This window comes from Cetorhinus maximus, chromosome 12 (genome assembly GCF_964194155.1).
Source record: "Cetorhinus maximus chromosome 12, sCetMax3.hap1.1, whole genome shotgun sequence".
In the NCBI taxonomy this organism is placed as follows: Eukaryota; Metazoa; Chordata; class Chondrichthyes; order Lamniformes; family Cetorhinidae; genus Cetorhinus; species Cetorhinus maximus.
Window position 1 is genome coordinate 53,525,871 of NC_135890.1, and position 14,430 is coordinate 53,540,300.

Consider the following 14,430-nt stretch of genomic DNA (forward strand, 5'->3'; position numbering starts at 1 on the left):
CACTTTTTATGTGTGAATGAAAATAATAATAATGTCAGTATAATAATAATTATTATATAATAAGTTTGTTATTCATTTTGACCTTTCACTATGGAGGAATGTGAGAGCGAATGGGAAAAAAAGAGAAGCACTCCTTGCTAAAATTCCTAAATATCATCCATATTATTTGTTGGTATCTTTGAACATTAAGCCTTTCCCTTGGCTCCATGATAAAAAAGGGTTAAAATGAAACACCAAAGTCAGTGAAGGAGCAATCTGTGGTCTCCGCAACCTATACTTACAACTGAAAGAATTTCTGTGCTATGAAAATAAAGGAAAAGTCAAGCAAAAACCTAATTCACCAGGATATTTTTGGGATCACATTTAGTTACACATGTACAGTTTGCTCTCCAATGGCAAGAGGAGTTAACGATCCCCTGAGCAGTAGGGTTTTTGCAGGCCAGTTTATGAGATACCCATTGAAACAAACTGAACAATGCCAGGGCTCTGTACTGTGAGAATCAGCATTTAAACATCAAACCTCATCCTTGACATTTTTAATTCCGGCATCTTACGAAGAGTTTTATGGAGTTGCACAAACATACTTAATCCTCCTGGCAGCGATTTGACCATATTCTTTAGTTGAGCGATTTCTAATGCCTCCCAGAGTCTGTCATCAGTGCACTTGCACTCTGGGTCCAAGTTAAAGCTGAAAAAAAAGAGGTTGCATAATGTCACTGTAATCATATTTTAACTTTTTATGTAGTTTTGTTGACTTTTTGTGTGGTAAAGGGGAGGTTCTCAGTATTGCAGCCCACTTTTGACACCGAGGGCAGAATATTACGCCCGACGTGCAGCCGCGTGCCCAACACACCCGAGCATAAAATGACGCGCGATATTTCATTCGGCGGGCATGTGCCGGAGTCAGCTTGCACTCGGTGACAATTGAAAGGCCCTATTAAGGCCATTAAGAAGCTAATTAAATTGGAATTTACGCTGCCTGACCAACCTAACGGTCGGCAGACAGGCGAAAAGGCCAAGCGGCCTTTACATTTTTTTAGGAAACCTCATCCACGGGCAGGGTGAGGTTTCCTAAAGCTAATAAACATCAAATAAAAATGTTATTTTTGAATTAAAAACATGTCCCAGCTCATGTGACAGAGTCACATGAGGGGGCATGTTTTTTGACAATTTTATTTCCTTTTTTTAAACAGCGTTTCATCACCCTGAGTCAGCTCCGTGCCTCAGGGTGATTGAAGCGCTCTTTCAGGTGTATGCGCGAAGATCCCGGTAGGCACCCTCACCCTCCTCCCCCCCCGCCCGCACAGGCAGTGCTGAGCACTTCCGCTCACATTCCACGCTGGGTGGGCCTTAATTGGCCCGCTCATGTAAAATTGCGGTGCGGAGCTGATCGTGGGCGGCAGTTGGCTTCCCGACCGCCCCCGTCCGCCCCCTCCAAGCACCCCCGCCAAGGGCAAAATCCTGCCCCAAGTATCAAAATCAAACAGGGCAGAGATTTAAAGCAAGTCTCTCCTCTTTGCATCCTCAAGATGATTTAACTCGAATTCCAGAGGGACACCATCAAATCTATGAGGGGTAATTTTCGTATGTTTTTGCACAAATGACCGTTGAGTGGGAATGTCAAGTTAGTATTATTTTGTCCCAGGTCCCTCATATTTACTTCAACTGGAGAATCCAAATATATGGTTAACAGTGAGGTTGAGTGTCTTGGGCTACAGGAAGATATAGATGGGATGGCCAAATGGACAGTTAAGTGGCAGATGGAATTTAACCCTGAAAAGTGTGAGGTGATACACTTTGGAAGAAGTAATTTGACAAGGAAGTATTCAATGAACGGCATGACACTAAGAAGTTCTGAGGAACAAAGGGACCTTGGCGTGTGTGTCCATAGATCTCTGAAGGTGGAGGGGCATGTTCGTGGGTGGTGAAAAAGGCATATGGGACACTTGCCTTTATCAATCGAGGCATAGATTACAAAAGTAGGGAGGTCATGTTGGAGTTGTATAGAACCTTGGTGAGGCCACAGCTGGAGTTCTGTGTGCAGTTCTGGTCACCACATTATAGGAAGGATGTGATTGCACTGGAGGGGGTGCAGAGGAGGTTCACCAGGATGTTGCCTGGGATGAAACATTTAAGTTGTGAAGAGAGGTTGGATGGACTTGGGTTGTTTTCGTTGGAGCAGAGAAGACTGAGGGGCGACCTGATCGATGTCTACAAGATTATGAGGGGCATGGACAGGGTGGACAGGGAGCAGCTGTTCCCCTTAGTTGAAGGGCCAGTCACAAGGGGACATAAGTTCAAGGTGAGGGGCAGGAGGTTTAGGGGGGATGTGAGGAAAAACCTTTTAACCCAGAGGGTGGTGACGGTCTGGAATGCACTGCCTGGGAGGGTGGTGGAGGCTGGTTGCCTCACATCCTTTAAAAAGTACCTGGATGAGCACTTGGCATGTCATAACATTCAAGGCTATGGGCCAAGTGCTGGAAAATGGGGTTAGGTAGGTAGGTCAGGTGTTTCTCACGTGTCGGTGCAGACTCGATGGGCCAAAGGGCCTCTTCTGCACTGTGTGATTCTGTGATATACAGTCCAGTGTTCCTTCTGGCTGATCATTCACAAATCCAGTTTGAGTTTACATATGTTGGATTTACAGTGGGTAAGAGCCAACTTTCATTGACCCCATCTTTAATGTAATACTTTGAATAAGTAAAAATTAAGAAGTCAGTCCAGCACCAGTGGAACATGTTTTCCCACGCTAAAGGCGCTATATAAATGCAACTTCTTGTTATTGTTGCTAATAGACCTGAACTTCTTGTGTGAATGAAATGCAATTTCCATTATAATTTTGTTATTCATTTTAACCTCTCGCTATGAAAGAGCATAAAAGTGAATGTTGAAAAGAGGGAAACATCCCTCATTAAAAACCCCCAAGAAAAAATATCCATATTATTTGTCAGTATTTTTGAACGTTAAGCCTTTACCTTGGCTCTGTGGTAGCAAAGGGTTAAAATGAAGCACTGAAGTCAGTGAAGGTGTAATCAAAATCCCAGCTGGATGTGTGCAAAATGAGCCTGATTGCAACTCTCAAGCAGCGTCAGAGACGAGAGACCCAGTGTTAACCTGGAGCAGCATTTTCCCCCCGTTGGGGGGGTTGTGCGTGAGCGGGTGGATTCCTGATCAGCGCCCCAACTGGGGGTGCACCGCCAGTTTACGTAGGCTGGCCAATTAAGGCCCGCCCTGTGTGACGTCCGCCCGAAAGTGTTGTGCGCTCCCTGTGCGGGTGGTGGGGGGGGGATTCCCTGAGCAGGTCTGTGCGCTCTTTCACGCATGCGCATAGAAGAGCGCACAGATCTCCCAGGCAAAGTGCTGCCTCAGGGAGATCGGTTGAAGTTTTAAAAATTTATTAAAGGTAAGAAGAATTTTTCCTGACATGTCCCTTCATAGGACATGTCCATTACTTTTATTTTAAAAGTTTCCGAACATTTTAAATCCCTCATGAAACCTCATCCCACCCGTGGATGAGGTTTCATGTTTTTTCTGAAGGCCGCCTGGGCTCTTCGTCTGCCCGGCAACTTTAAGGTGGGACGGGCAGGTCCGTTAATCATTTTAATTACTTTTACAATGGCCTTAATAGGCTGTTGACAGGTCGGTGGGTGCGCAGCTGAATCAGCTGCGTGCCCGCCGAACTGAACATCTAAATGACGCGGGGTGATGTCGGGATGCACGCCCAAAGTAACCCCGCGTCATTTTATGCGTCGGTGAGCTGAGGCGGGACCCACCCCCACTCACCAACCGGAAAATGCTGCCCCTGATTTCCGCCCACCACAAGACCATTCACAAGTCGGTCAAGGTCTTAAGTGATGTCTGCTTCTCAAATCGTTCCTTTAACTTGAACAAAGTTTTGTAATAGGGGTTAAAAAAACATTATAAACCTGCCTTTCAGTTGATTATCATCAAAAAGTGCTGGGCTTTAGCTTCATGAGGCACTTGTGCTTTAGAAATTCAAGGCTCAATGATCACATCTCAAGGTAGACAATCTTTAATAATATGGGCCGGGAAAATCTATGGGGGGGATGGTGGTGGGGCGGGCTGTGGGGGAAGTCGGAAGTCTCCCCACCTCCTGCCATAGCAAAACACAGCAGGTGCTTCCAAGGAAATGGCACAGACAGCTAAAATTAGGTGTTGAGGCTCACTCTATGGGGGGTGGGGGGCAGTGGGGGGTGGAGGGTCATGCAATCTCTTGCTGAAGCATTGGCAGGGGAGATGGGGAGAATACCAATAAAATTTCAGGGTCATACAGGAGACAGTGGGCAGCATTCAAAGGGTACGACAGGGGTATTTCCCACTGGCTGGAGAGCAGCGAGACCTCTGTGCCACCTCTTTTAGGGAAGTCGAGTGGCTTCAAGTGTCACTCATATACTTAACTGTACAGTGGTGGGCCTTCTCTGGCATCTGGGACCCTGGGGGCAGAAATCCCGCTGGCTGAGACCTGCTGGTTAATCAGAGGCTGGCGGCTCTGTTGAGTGGCAGTGACATGTGAGAGGTGGTGGCTGCTGCTGGTACGACACCCACAAGGCCTAAGATCATGGACAGATCCTAGCTGCAGGTGAGTGATGGTAGGTGGGATGTCACAGGGTGGGGGTGATGAAGGAGGGGATCGAGGTTAACATCAAGGGTAAGGGGGTAGTTCTCAGTGGGCCCCCACTTCCTGATGCCCAGCCCCCAGATCAGGCACAATATCTTTGAATGATGGATGCCCCCCACAGCTGGAGCTAACATGCAACCCCACATGGGTTTGCTTGTCATGATCCCTGCATGGCGGGTCTGCCTGCCTGCTGCTGGTGGGATGAGGCCCTTAAGTGGGTATTAAATGCCCACTTAAGGGCTTCAATTGGCAGTGGGGCAGGAAGGCCATGCACAGACCTTCCCACCATGGATTTAATTGGGGTAGAGGTGGGAAGGTGACGGGGTCCCCACCTGCCACCATCCCACCTGATTAAATGCCCTCCCCACCACTAAACTCCCCATGGAGTGAGGGCATTACATTCCACACAGTGGAACTGACCTTCGACAGAAGTGCAAAACAGGCAACAGCAAAGGAGCAGCTTGTTGGACCCCATCATTTTCTTTTATATTGAAGTCAACCAGATGGGTGTGAAATGGCTATTAGGTGTTATGCCCCACCATAAAAGGCCAAATTCACCCCAAGATCTCACAGTTACGACATTTAAAAAGGAAACATTAGGCAAATTTTTACTGTTTTGAGTGTTTACTTGTTGTTCGACAGTGATCATTTCTCCCTCAGGTATTTGTCTAGCTTCCTCTTAAATGCACCCATGCCAGTTGCCTCAATTAATCTTTGTGGCAACACATTCCACATTCCAGCCACTCTCTGGGTAATGAAATTTTTCTTGGATTAATTAGTGACTATCTTATAATTATGGCCCCTAGTTCTGGCCTCCCCTGTAAGTGGAAACAGTTTGTCTACGTCTACCCTATAAAATTCATTCATAATCCTAAAGATCAGCTCTATCAGGTCACCCATTGGTCCTCTTTGAGAGAAAGGAGCCCTAGACTGGAATGCGACTGGATGTTTGCAGAAAGAATGCAATTTTCTGCAGAACTCAAGTCAGTTTGAGACTATTGTACATCAGTTAGTGATAGCCCTTAATGGTGAGACATGCCATTTAAAACAGGGTAGTTGAGAAACTTTAGGTAAATTTCAGGACAGCCATTTACTATTATAGCAAAGAATGCCTCAGGACAACTAGGTAGCTCACTGGGATTGTGACGTATGAACACTTAATGGCTCCTCTGATAGTTTAGTTAGACATAGAGAAGATGTTTCCATTTCTAGCAGAGAATCCTAAGCTTGGGGCCATGAATATAACAGTCACTAATAAAACTAATATTGAATTCAATGGAAACCTCTTCACTCAAAGTGATTTGACTGTGGAGCTCACTACCACGGAGTGGTTAAGACGAATAGCATGGATGCATTTCAAAGGAAACTACAGAAATACATAAGGGAGAAAGGAATAGAAGGAAATGCTAATTGAGTTAGATAAGAGATGTGGAGGAGGCTTGTGTGGAACATAAAATGGTTGGCTTGAACGTGGCCTTTTCCTGTGCTGTAAATTCTATGGAACATTTTTTACGGGGGTTCTTAGCATTACTTAAATACTTAAGTGTCACAGATGATTATAATCTTTACTTACTAGGCAATTTCTTGTGGCACTGCACACAGTCAAAACCAAATGTAATTTTTGGATGAAGGATGGGTTAGAGAGCAGAGAATAATTAGATCAGGGTGCTCAGATGTAAATCAGTCCTCATCATAAAGTAATACATTCTGTCATAAAAGCAAAGTACTGGGGATACTGGAAATCAAATTAAAACAGAAAGTGCTGGAAAAACTCAGCAGGTCTGGCAGCATCTGTGGAGAGAGAAACAGAGTTAAAAGGCGGGGTTTTACACTCCTGCCCGCTGCCGGGAGTGTCCGGTCCCACCAAAAGTCGATGGACTCTTGGCTGGGCCACTCAATCTCCCATGGCGGGTCCCACCAAGACAGGGCTGGAAAATCCCGGCCAAAGTTTCAAATCCAATATGACTCTGCTTCAGGATCCCAGTTCAGAACTTCAGACCTGCTGAGTGTCTTCAGTATCTTCTGTTTTTATTATATAATACAATCTGTCTTTATCTTGTACGATTATTCAGTTTTCGATTACAGTTTATAATTAAATAACCGCATAAAAGCAGGTGACCTGGTCATTATAACATTGCAGTTTGTGGGACCTTGCTGTGGAAAAATGGGCTGGTACATTTCTTACGTTACAACAGTGACTACACTTCAAAGTACTTCAATTGGCTACAAAGCGCTTTGGTGCATCCCCTGGTCATGAATGGTGCTTTGTAAATGTAAGCGTTTCTTTCTTTTTGAGCTACTTATGTGATTCATCTTATTAAAGCCTCTGGCTGTAAAATTATTTTTTGGGATAAAACAGTTTGAATGTTTGCCTGAACTTCCTCTCTCCATTATTTTAGCTGCGGTGTCAACCCATTTATTACAGCTAGATTAACACCGCCGCTATAATAATGGAGTTATTTCAGAGAAAAACATTAAGCATCTGTACAGCATCATCTCATAACGTAATTTAAGGGCCTGTGAGTCTATTTCCTGTTTAAGGCATCTTTTCATTAGGCTAATTAGTTGCTTACTTATCAGCCCTAAATTTCCTCAGAGTTTCGGCCACCACGACCTACTCGTAAATCAACAGAAAGACTGCTTTACACATGTGAAAGGGCCTTATATCGCACTCACAACACTGTTAAGCTTGTGACAGAAAGTTTGCGGAAGTTCAGGCTGATTGTATTCAGAGTGATTGAGGTAATTACTGGTTAACTGCTTAATGTTGCTATCACAGGCTAGAAGGTAAGCCCATAGCAATTACCGGGTGATGAAAAGAACAAGGTCCATTCAGTTCACTTTCTTGATAATCGTATGGTACAAGTTATTACAAAGTTGTGTCACAAAAGTATAACAATTCTCATAATATTATTGTGATTTATTGTAAAAGTAGGTTTCTATGTGTGCGTGTGGAATTTAATTGAATTGGAGACAGCTGGTCTGGAGGCTTTGACTCTTGAATATAAGCTAGGTTTGAAATGCTAAATATGCAAACATGGGCTGAAGTTGCAGAATGTGAGGTGAGGAGAATTTGCATTTTTAGATAAATCAAGGTAGTTTGAATCTCAAAGAGATGGTAATATGTTACACCTAGCCAGAGAAGCTAGACCAAGCAATGTGTTTATTATTCCCAAAGGTTACTGATAATATTAGCACTATGAAATGATTTATATTATGAGAAAGGTAAAGTTCCAAAGACATATGGGAACAATGGAATTTGCATTAAAAGGGAGAAACATGTATAAAGGAGATTGAGGCTATGTGTAAGGAAAGGCATTGTAAGATCTACCAGAAGTGTGAAAAGCCTCCAAAAACTGAAGCTGGGAAAAGCCACTTTGAATTCTACTGCCCAGGGTATTGTGTTAACTGGCTTGAATCTATTTAAAATCTTTTTTTTTTGTTTACTGTTGCCTTAATGGGGGTGTAACCGGAAGCCAGATTAATTAGGGGTTTAGGAGTTATTATAGCAGTAATTTGTAGACCTATGTATGTGCTTGAAATCTTTTCTTTTGTTAATAAATGTTTAATTTAGTTTTCTAAAAAATCTCTGAAGTCGTGGTAGTCTTATTACTTCTTAATTCAGGGCATGCATTTCAAAATCAAATACAAATTACAAAACCGTTGTGACTGCGTGATCAAGTTTCCCTCATGGATTTGATCTGCCTGGCACACATCATCTGCTGCATCATAACAAATTGGGGGCTCTTTGTGAGATACTTGAAATTCCTTGATTGGGTTGGGTTGGTGAATCTTAAGGTTACAAGTACGAGAAGTACGTTGAATTCAGGAGTTGGTGTGAGGGATTTTTAAAGTGGTAAGACTGAAAAAATGGCTGTATCCAGAGCTATAGCTATTTTGGAAGTAGAGGATATAACTCTGATTGGGTTACACAAAAGTATCTAAGGGTAAGTTAACAGAATTGGCGGATAAGTTGCAGTTGAGGCTACCTGTAGGGGCAAAGAAAGCAGACATAGTTGAAGTGACAGCACAGCATTTGAAGTTGGAGGCGATACCTGACACTAGTGAGTCACAGCTGGAGGCAGTGAGACTTCAGTTAGAAATGAAGAAGCTTGAACTTGAACAAGCAAAGGAAATGAAAAAACAAACTGGAACTAGAGGCAGCAGAAAAAGAAAGGGGAAAAAGGGGTTTTTTCAAAAAGAAATGGAAATGCGAAAACTTGATCTCCAGAGGGAAAATTTAGCAATGGAGGAAAGAGAGAAGGAAAGGGACAGAGAGTACCGACTTAAAAAGCAGGACTTTAAAAAAGAGACATCAGATGCTGAGGAAAGTTCTGATGATGAAAAAGCTGTTAACTTAAAACCCAGTGGGGAGATATTTAAATTTGGGTAAGCTCTTCCGAAGTTTGAAGAAAGAGTTGTGGAGGTGTTCTTTATTTCATTTGAGAAGATAGCTAAACAGATGGTATGGCCACAAGAAAACTGGACATTGCTGTTACAATCCAGGTTGGTGGGTAGAGCTCATGAGGTTTATGCTTGACTGTCAGAAGAAATGTCAGCATGTTATGAAGAGGTAAAAAAGGCTATTTTGAGTTGGTTCCTGAGACATACAGGCAGAAATTTAGGAATAAAAGAAAACACGCTGGGAAAACTTATATTGAGTTTGAGAGAGTAAAACAAAGTAATTTTGGCCAGTGGATATGGGCATTACGGATAGAGACAACATATGCAGCTCTTAGAGAAGTAATTCTTTTGTAAGAATTTAAAGATTCAATTCCTTCGGTAGTGAGAACTCATGTGGAGGAACAGAGGGTTAAAATGGTAAGACAAGCAGCAGAGATAGCTGATGATTATGAGTTGGTTCATAGATCTAAACCTTTCTTTTGTCACCCTTTTAAATCAGAGATGGATAGAAAGTGGGAAGGTGAAAGGAAGGCAGGTAGTCAGGGATGAGAAGGAGTAGGTGGAAATTCCCAGGAAGTTTTTTCTCAGATTAAAATGGAAGATGCCGAGGGTAGAAGAGACACTCAAAAATTGAGGTGTTTCACCATAATAAAGTTGAGCACACAAAGTCAGTGTGTTGAAAATTACAGGGAAAATCTGTTGGAATTACTGGGATGCCGAAAATTTCTGGAAGTAAATGTACTGTGGGTTTAAGGTTCAGGCACAGAAAAAAACAGTGGTTTGTGTATAGGTAAACAAGAAGAATCAGTGATAGGTAAAGATATGAGAATGTGTTCACAATTTACCCAAGGGAGTTCTGAGGAGCAGGTTGCAGAAATGTTTAAAGGTTTTATATGTGAAGGGTGGAGTAGGTAAAGATATCAAAATTTTAAGAGACACAGGGGCTAGTCAATCCTTAATATTGTGCGATAGTGATATTTGTTGTTCAGAGGGAATATTGCAGAAACTGGTGATAATAAGTGGGGTTCATGGAGATGCTAAACCTATTCCATTGTGGAAGGTAAATTTAATGAGTAAATGGAAAACAAGTGAGGTAATTGTTGGGGTAGTCGAAAAATTGCCCATTGCAGGAGATCAATTTATTTTAGATAATGATTTAGCTGGGTCACAGATATGGGTGATGCCTATGGTAGTTGAGAAGCCTGTAGCAGTGTTTTTCAAAAGAAATGTTGCAGAAGGAGCATCCTGGATTGTTTCCAGATTGTGTGGTAACAAGATCACAAGCTCACAGGTTGAAACAGGGAGGAGAGGAAGTTAAAAGGTAGGAAGTAGGTGTTGAAACTCAATTAGCTGACACTATTTTTGATAAGATTGTTCAGGAAGAACGAATGGAGGATACTGCAGCTGAGGTATTTAGTTCAAGGCAGTTGGTAAAGTTACAGAAAAAGGATCCACAAATAAAACAGTTATATCAGACAACTTACTCAGAAACAGAGGCAGAATATATTCCAGAATGTTATGACCTTAAGGGTAATGTTTTAATGAGAAAGTGGCGGCCGTATCAAGTTTCATCAGCTGAAAACAGGAGAGAAATGTGCCAGATTGTTATACCATTGGATATAGAAATGAGATACTAAGAATAGAGTCATTAAGAATTAGAAAGACACACACGAAAGTACAAAAACATTTTTATTAGCCTGGATTGCATAGAGATGCGGCATAGTGGTATTGTCACTAGACTAGTAACCCTGAGACCCAGGATAATGCTCTGGGGACCTGGGTTCGAATCCACCATGGCAGCTGGTGAAATTTGAATTTATTAAAAATCTGGAATTAAAAGTTTGATGATGACCATGAAACCATCTGGTTTACTAATGTCCTTTAGGGAAGAAAATCTGCTGTCCTAACCTGGTCTAGCCTACATGTGACTCCAGATCCACAGCAATGCGGTTGACTCTTAACTGCTCTCTGAAAAGGGCAGTTAGGGATGAGCAATAAATGCTGGCAATAAATGTGATGCCCACGTCCATGAATGAAAAAAAAATAAATAAAAATGAGGTAAATTCTGTAGAACATGTCAGGTAGCAGGGAAACCACAGGCATTGATTAAGCCGGCACCTTCAATTCCAATTCAAGCATTTGAAGAACCTTTTACTAGGGTCATGATTGATTGTGTAGGGCCCTTCCCTCAGACTAAACGTGGAAATCAGTGCTTACTGACAATAATGGATGTGTCTACCAGGTTTCCTGAAGTAATACCTTTGAGGAAATATTACAACAAAGAGAACTGTGGAAGAGCTGATTGAATTTTTTTACAAGATATGGTTTACCAAAAGAAATACAATCAGATCAGGGTTCAAATTTCATGCCACAGCTGTTTAAGGAAGTAATGAACAATTTGGGGATAAAACAATTTAAGTCAACAGCTTTAAATCACAAGGGGCATTGTAAAGATGGCATGAAACATTAAAAACTATGATGAGGGTACATAGTTAGGACTATCCACAAGATTGGAATGGGGAATTCCATTCTTGTTATTTGCCATTAGGGTTGGTCCTAATGCATCGACAGGATATAGTTCTTTTGAATTAGTCTATGATCATGAGGTAAGGGGACCACTGAAATTGATTCGTGAGAAATTGGGGGGTCAAAATTCAGAAACTACTAGTTTTGTTGCTGGGGGAAAAGCATCAGTCCTGTTACCAGTATTGGGTGACTCATTAAAGGCAAGGTTTAGTGGACCTTACAGGATTGAAAAGAAACTGACTGAAGTAAATTATTAATAGATACTCCAGATGGAAGAAAGAAGCAGGTGTGTCATGTATATATGCTTTAAAAGTACCTTGACAGGGAAGAGGACCAAAAGGAGGTATTATGGTGGTAGATAAGGAGATTGAGGCTGTGTGTCAGAAAAGGCATTGCAAGATCCAGCAGAAGTGTGAAAAGCCTCCAGTAATTGTGTATTAAACTGCTGTCTACAGAAACCAAAGCTGGGAAAAGCCACTTTGAATTTTACTGTCCAGGGTATTGTGTTAACTGGCTGGAATCTATTTAAAATCTTTTTTTTTTGTTTACTGTTGCCTTAATGGGGGTGCAACTGGGAGCCAGATTAATTAGGGGGTTTAGGAGTTATTATAGCAGTAATTTGTAGACCTATGTATGTGCTTGAAATCTTTTCTTTTGTTAATAAATGTTTAATCTAGTTTTCTAAACATCTCTGAAGTTGTGTTAGACTTATTACTTCTTAATTCAGGGCATGCATCTCAAAATCAAATACAAATTACAAAACCGTTGTGACTGCGTGATCAAGTTTCCCTCACGGATTTGATCTGCCTGACACACATCATCTGCCGCGTCATAACAGTTGTTGATTAATTAGAGCACTCAATCTTTATCAATTAGATTCACCGATGAGGCAAGAAAAACACCTGCGGTGGAGAGCTTTGTAAACATAGCTCCAAATTCACCTGTTCCCCCTCCTCCAATAAGCATACTGCACTTTATACGTGTCATATTCTGCATCACATCATAGAGATTAAGCTCCACAATTTATCTGCTGCAAGAAGCGCATTCTTTAAAATGGGATAAAGGTGTAGAAATTTCACTGAGAATTACAGGAAATAGATGCATGGCCTGTTGGTCAAGTAGCTCAGCAGTCAATTGCTATAACTTAACACAGGCCCAGACTTTTCATTGCTTGGGCGGGCACGGTGGGAGCGGTTGCAGAGCCGACCACTGCCTGCGATCGGCTCCACACCGCGATTTGACACGGGCAGGCCAATTAAGACCTGCCCGGCGTGGAATGCGAGCAGTTAGCAGAGCCCTGCCTGTGCGGGCGGGGGGAGGACGGAGAGTCAGGTCCAGCGCTCTTTCCCACGCATGCACGGAGCTGCCTCAGGAAGATTGAAGCGAATGTTAAAAAAATAAATAAATGCAGTAAAAATTTAATAAAACATGTCCCATCTCACGTGACTGTGTCACATGAGATGGGACATGTTTTCATTTCTCAAAGAACGTTTTTATTTAAGTTATAATAGCTTCAGGGAACCTTATTCTGCTCGTGGATGAGGTTTTCTAAAAAACGTTAGGTTGGATGGGCAGCGTAAATTTGAAATTAATTAGTTAGTTAATGGCCTTAATAGGCCTTGCAATTATCGGCAGGCATGCAGCCGACTCCGGCGCACACCCGCCAAAAGAAATATCGCGATGAGGTCGGGACACACGCCCGACATTATCGCGCATCATTTTACATTCCGGCATGTCGAGCCCGCCCCCTCAGACGCCAAATGTAAAATTCTGCCCATAGATTTTTTTCATACTGTCATCCATACCTATTCTATTCAAAATGATTTGATAAGCTTTTGACCTAAGAAGAGAGCATTTTTTATCAACTATTAATACTTAAGGAAATTTCTAGAAGAGTAGTTCAAAGTTTTTTTTCTGCTGTGTCGTGCCACTGAGAGGATGACTTTATTTCCACTGGCAAATCCCCATCAATGTTTAGACTTGTACTTAATTAATGTTCTTAGCTGGAGAACATGGTCAGGGTGATAGAGATTTTAAGACCAATGATAGAAAGGCTCTGGAAAGATTACTTTGATTCGGTGGAGGATCCTAGCCTTGTGATACACTAGGAAACAGTTAAGGAATTAAAAGTGCACTCAGTTCTGCATCCAGCTTTCTTCTTTCTCCTCAACTCCTTAGGCATTTAACACTTCCAGACTCTCATCACAATGAGATTCTGTGCTTAATGTCAACTGCAGTGTTCAATTTGACATATAGCAGGCGAGCAGACATACCATTACTATATACGGCACAATCTGGGCTGCTGTTCAAGACCAAACAAAGAATGCTAATGGTTGTGGAGCCAGCATTGGCTCTAAGAAGTACTTGCTTACCGAATAGATCCACTAAAAAGTACAGGGTCTTGCAAAATAATGGAAAGTCTGGAGCGAAGAGTGTGAAGAGGAAGCTTGCAGATATCTATTCCATCAATGATGATTTTACCTATAATATAAATACAAAACATTCTAAGTAAAAGTACAATAGATTATTATGTTCTTCACAAAGAGCCTAGCCCTCTTCTAAAATTCACTGTTACTCAAGCCATTTAAAAAAAATTCCCAGTTAGATAAACCATGTTTACAGAGTAATTTGACAAGGATGTATTCAATGAACGGTATGGCACTAGGAAGTTCTGAGGAACAAAGGGACCTTGGCGTGTGTGTCCATAGATCTTTGAAGGCAGAGGGGCATGTTAGTGGGGTGATGAAAAAGGCATATGGGACATTTGCCTTTATCAATCGAGGCATAGATTACAAAAGTAGGGAGGTCATGTTGGAGTTGTATAGAACCTTGGTGAGGCCACAGCTGGAGTACTGTGTGCA

The 14,430-nt window shown here is 42.1% G+C and overlaps 1 protein-coding gene across 4 annotated transcripts in view; it reads right to left on the minus strand.

Moving 5' to 3' along the window:
- The window catches only part of LOC144687452 (ATP-binding cassette sub-family C member 9-like), a 216,029-nt gene that overhangs the window by 11,433 nt on the left and 190,166 nt on the right, over positions 1-14,430 (minus strand). For all 4 annotated transcript variants that reach the window (XM_078553609.1, XM_078553607.1, XM_078553610.1 and 1 more), the window contains 2 exons: positions 13,942-14,050; positions 585-688 (listed from right to left, as the gene is read on the minus strand). In XM_078553609.1, coding sequence (XP_078409735.1) covers positions 585-688; positions 13,942-14,050 — 213 coding nt within the window. The remainder of the gene's footprint in view (positions 1-584; positions 689-13,941; positions 14,051-14,430) is intronic.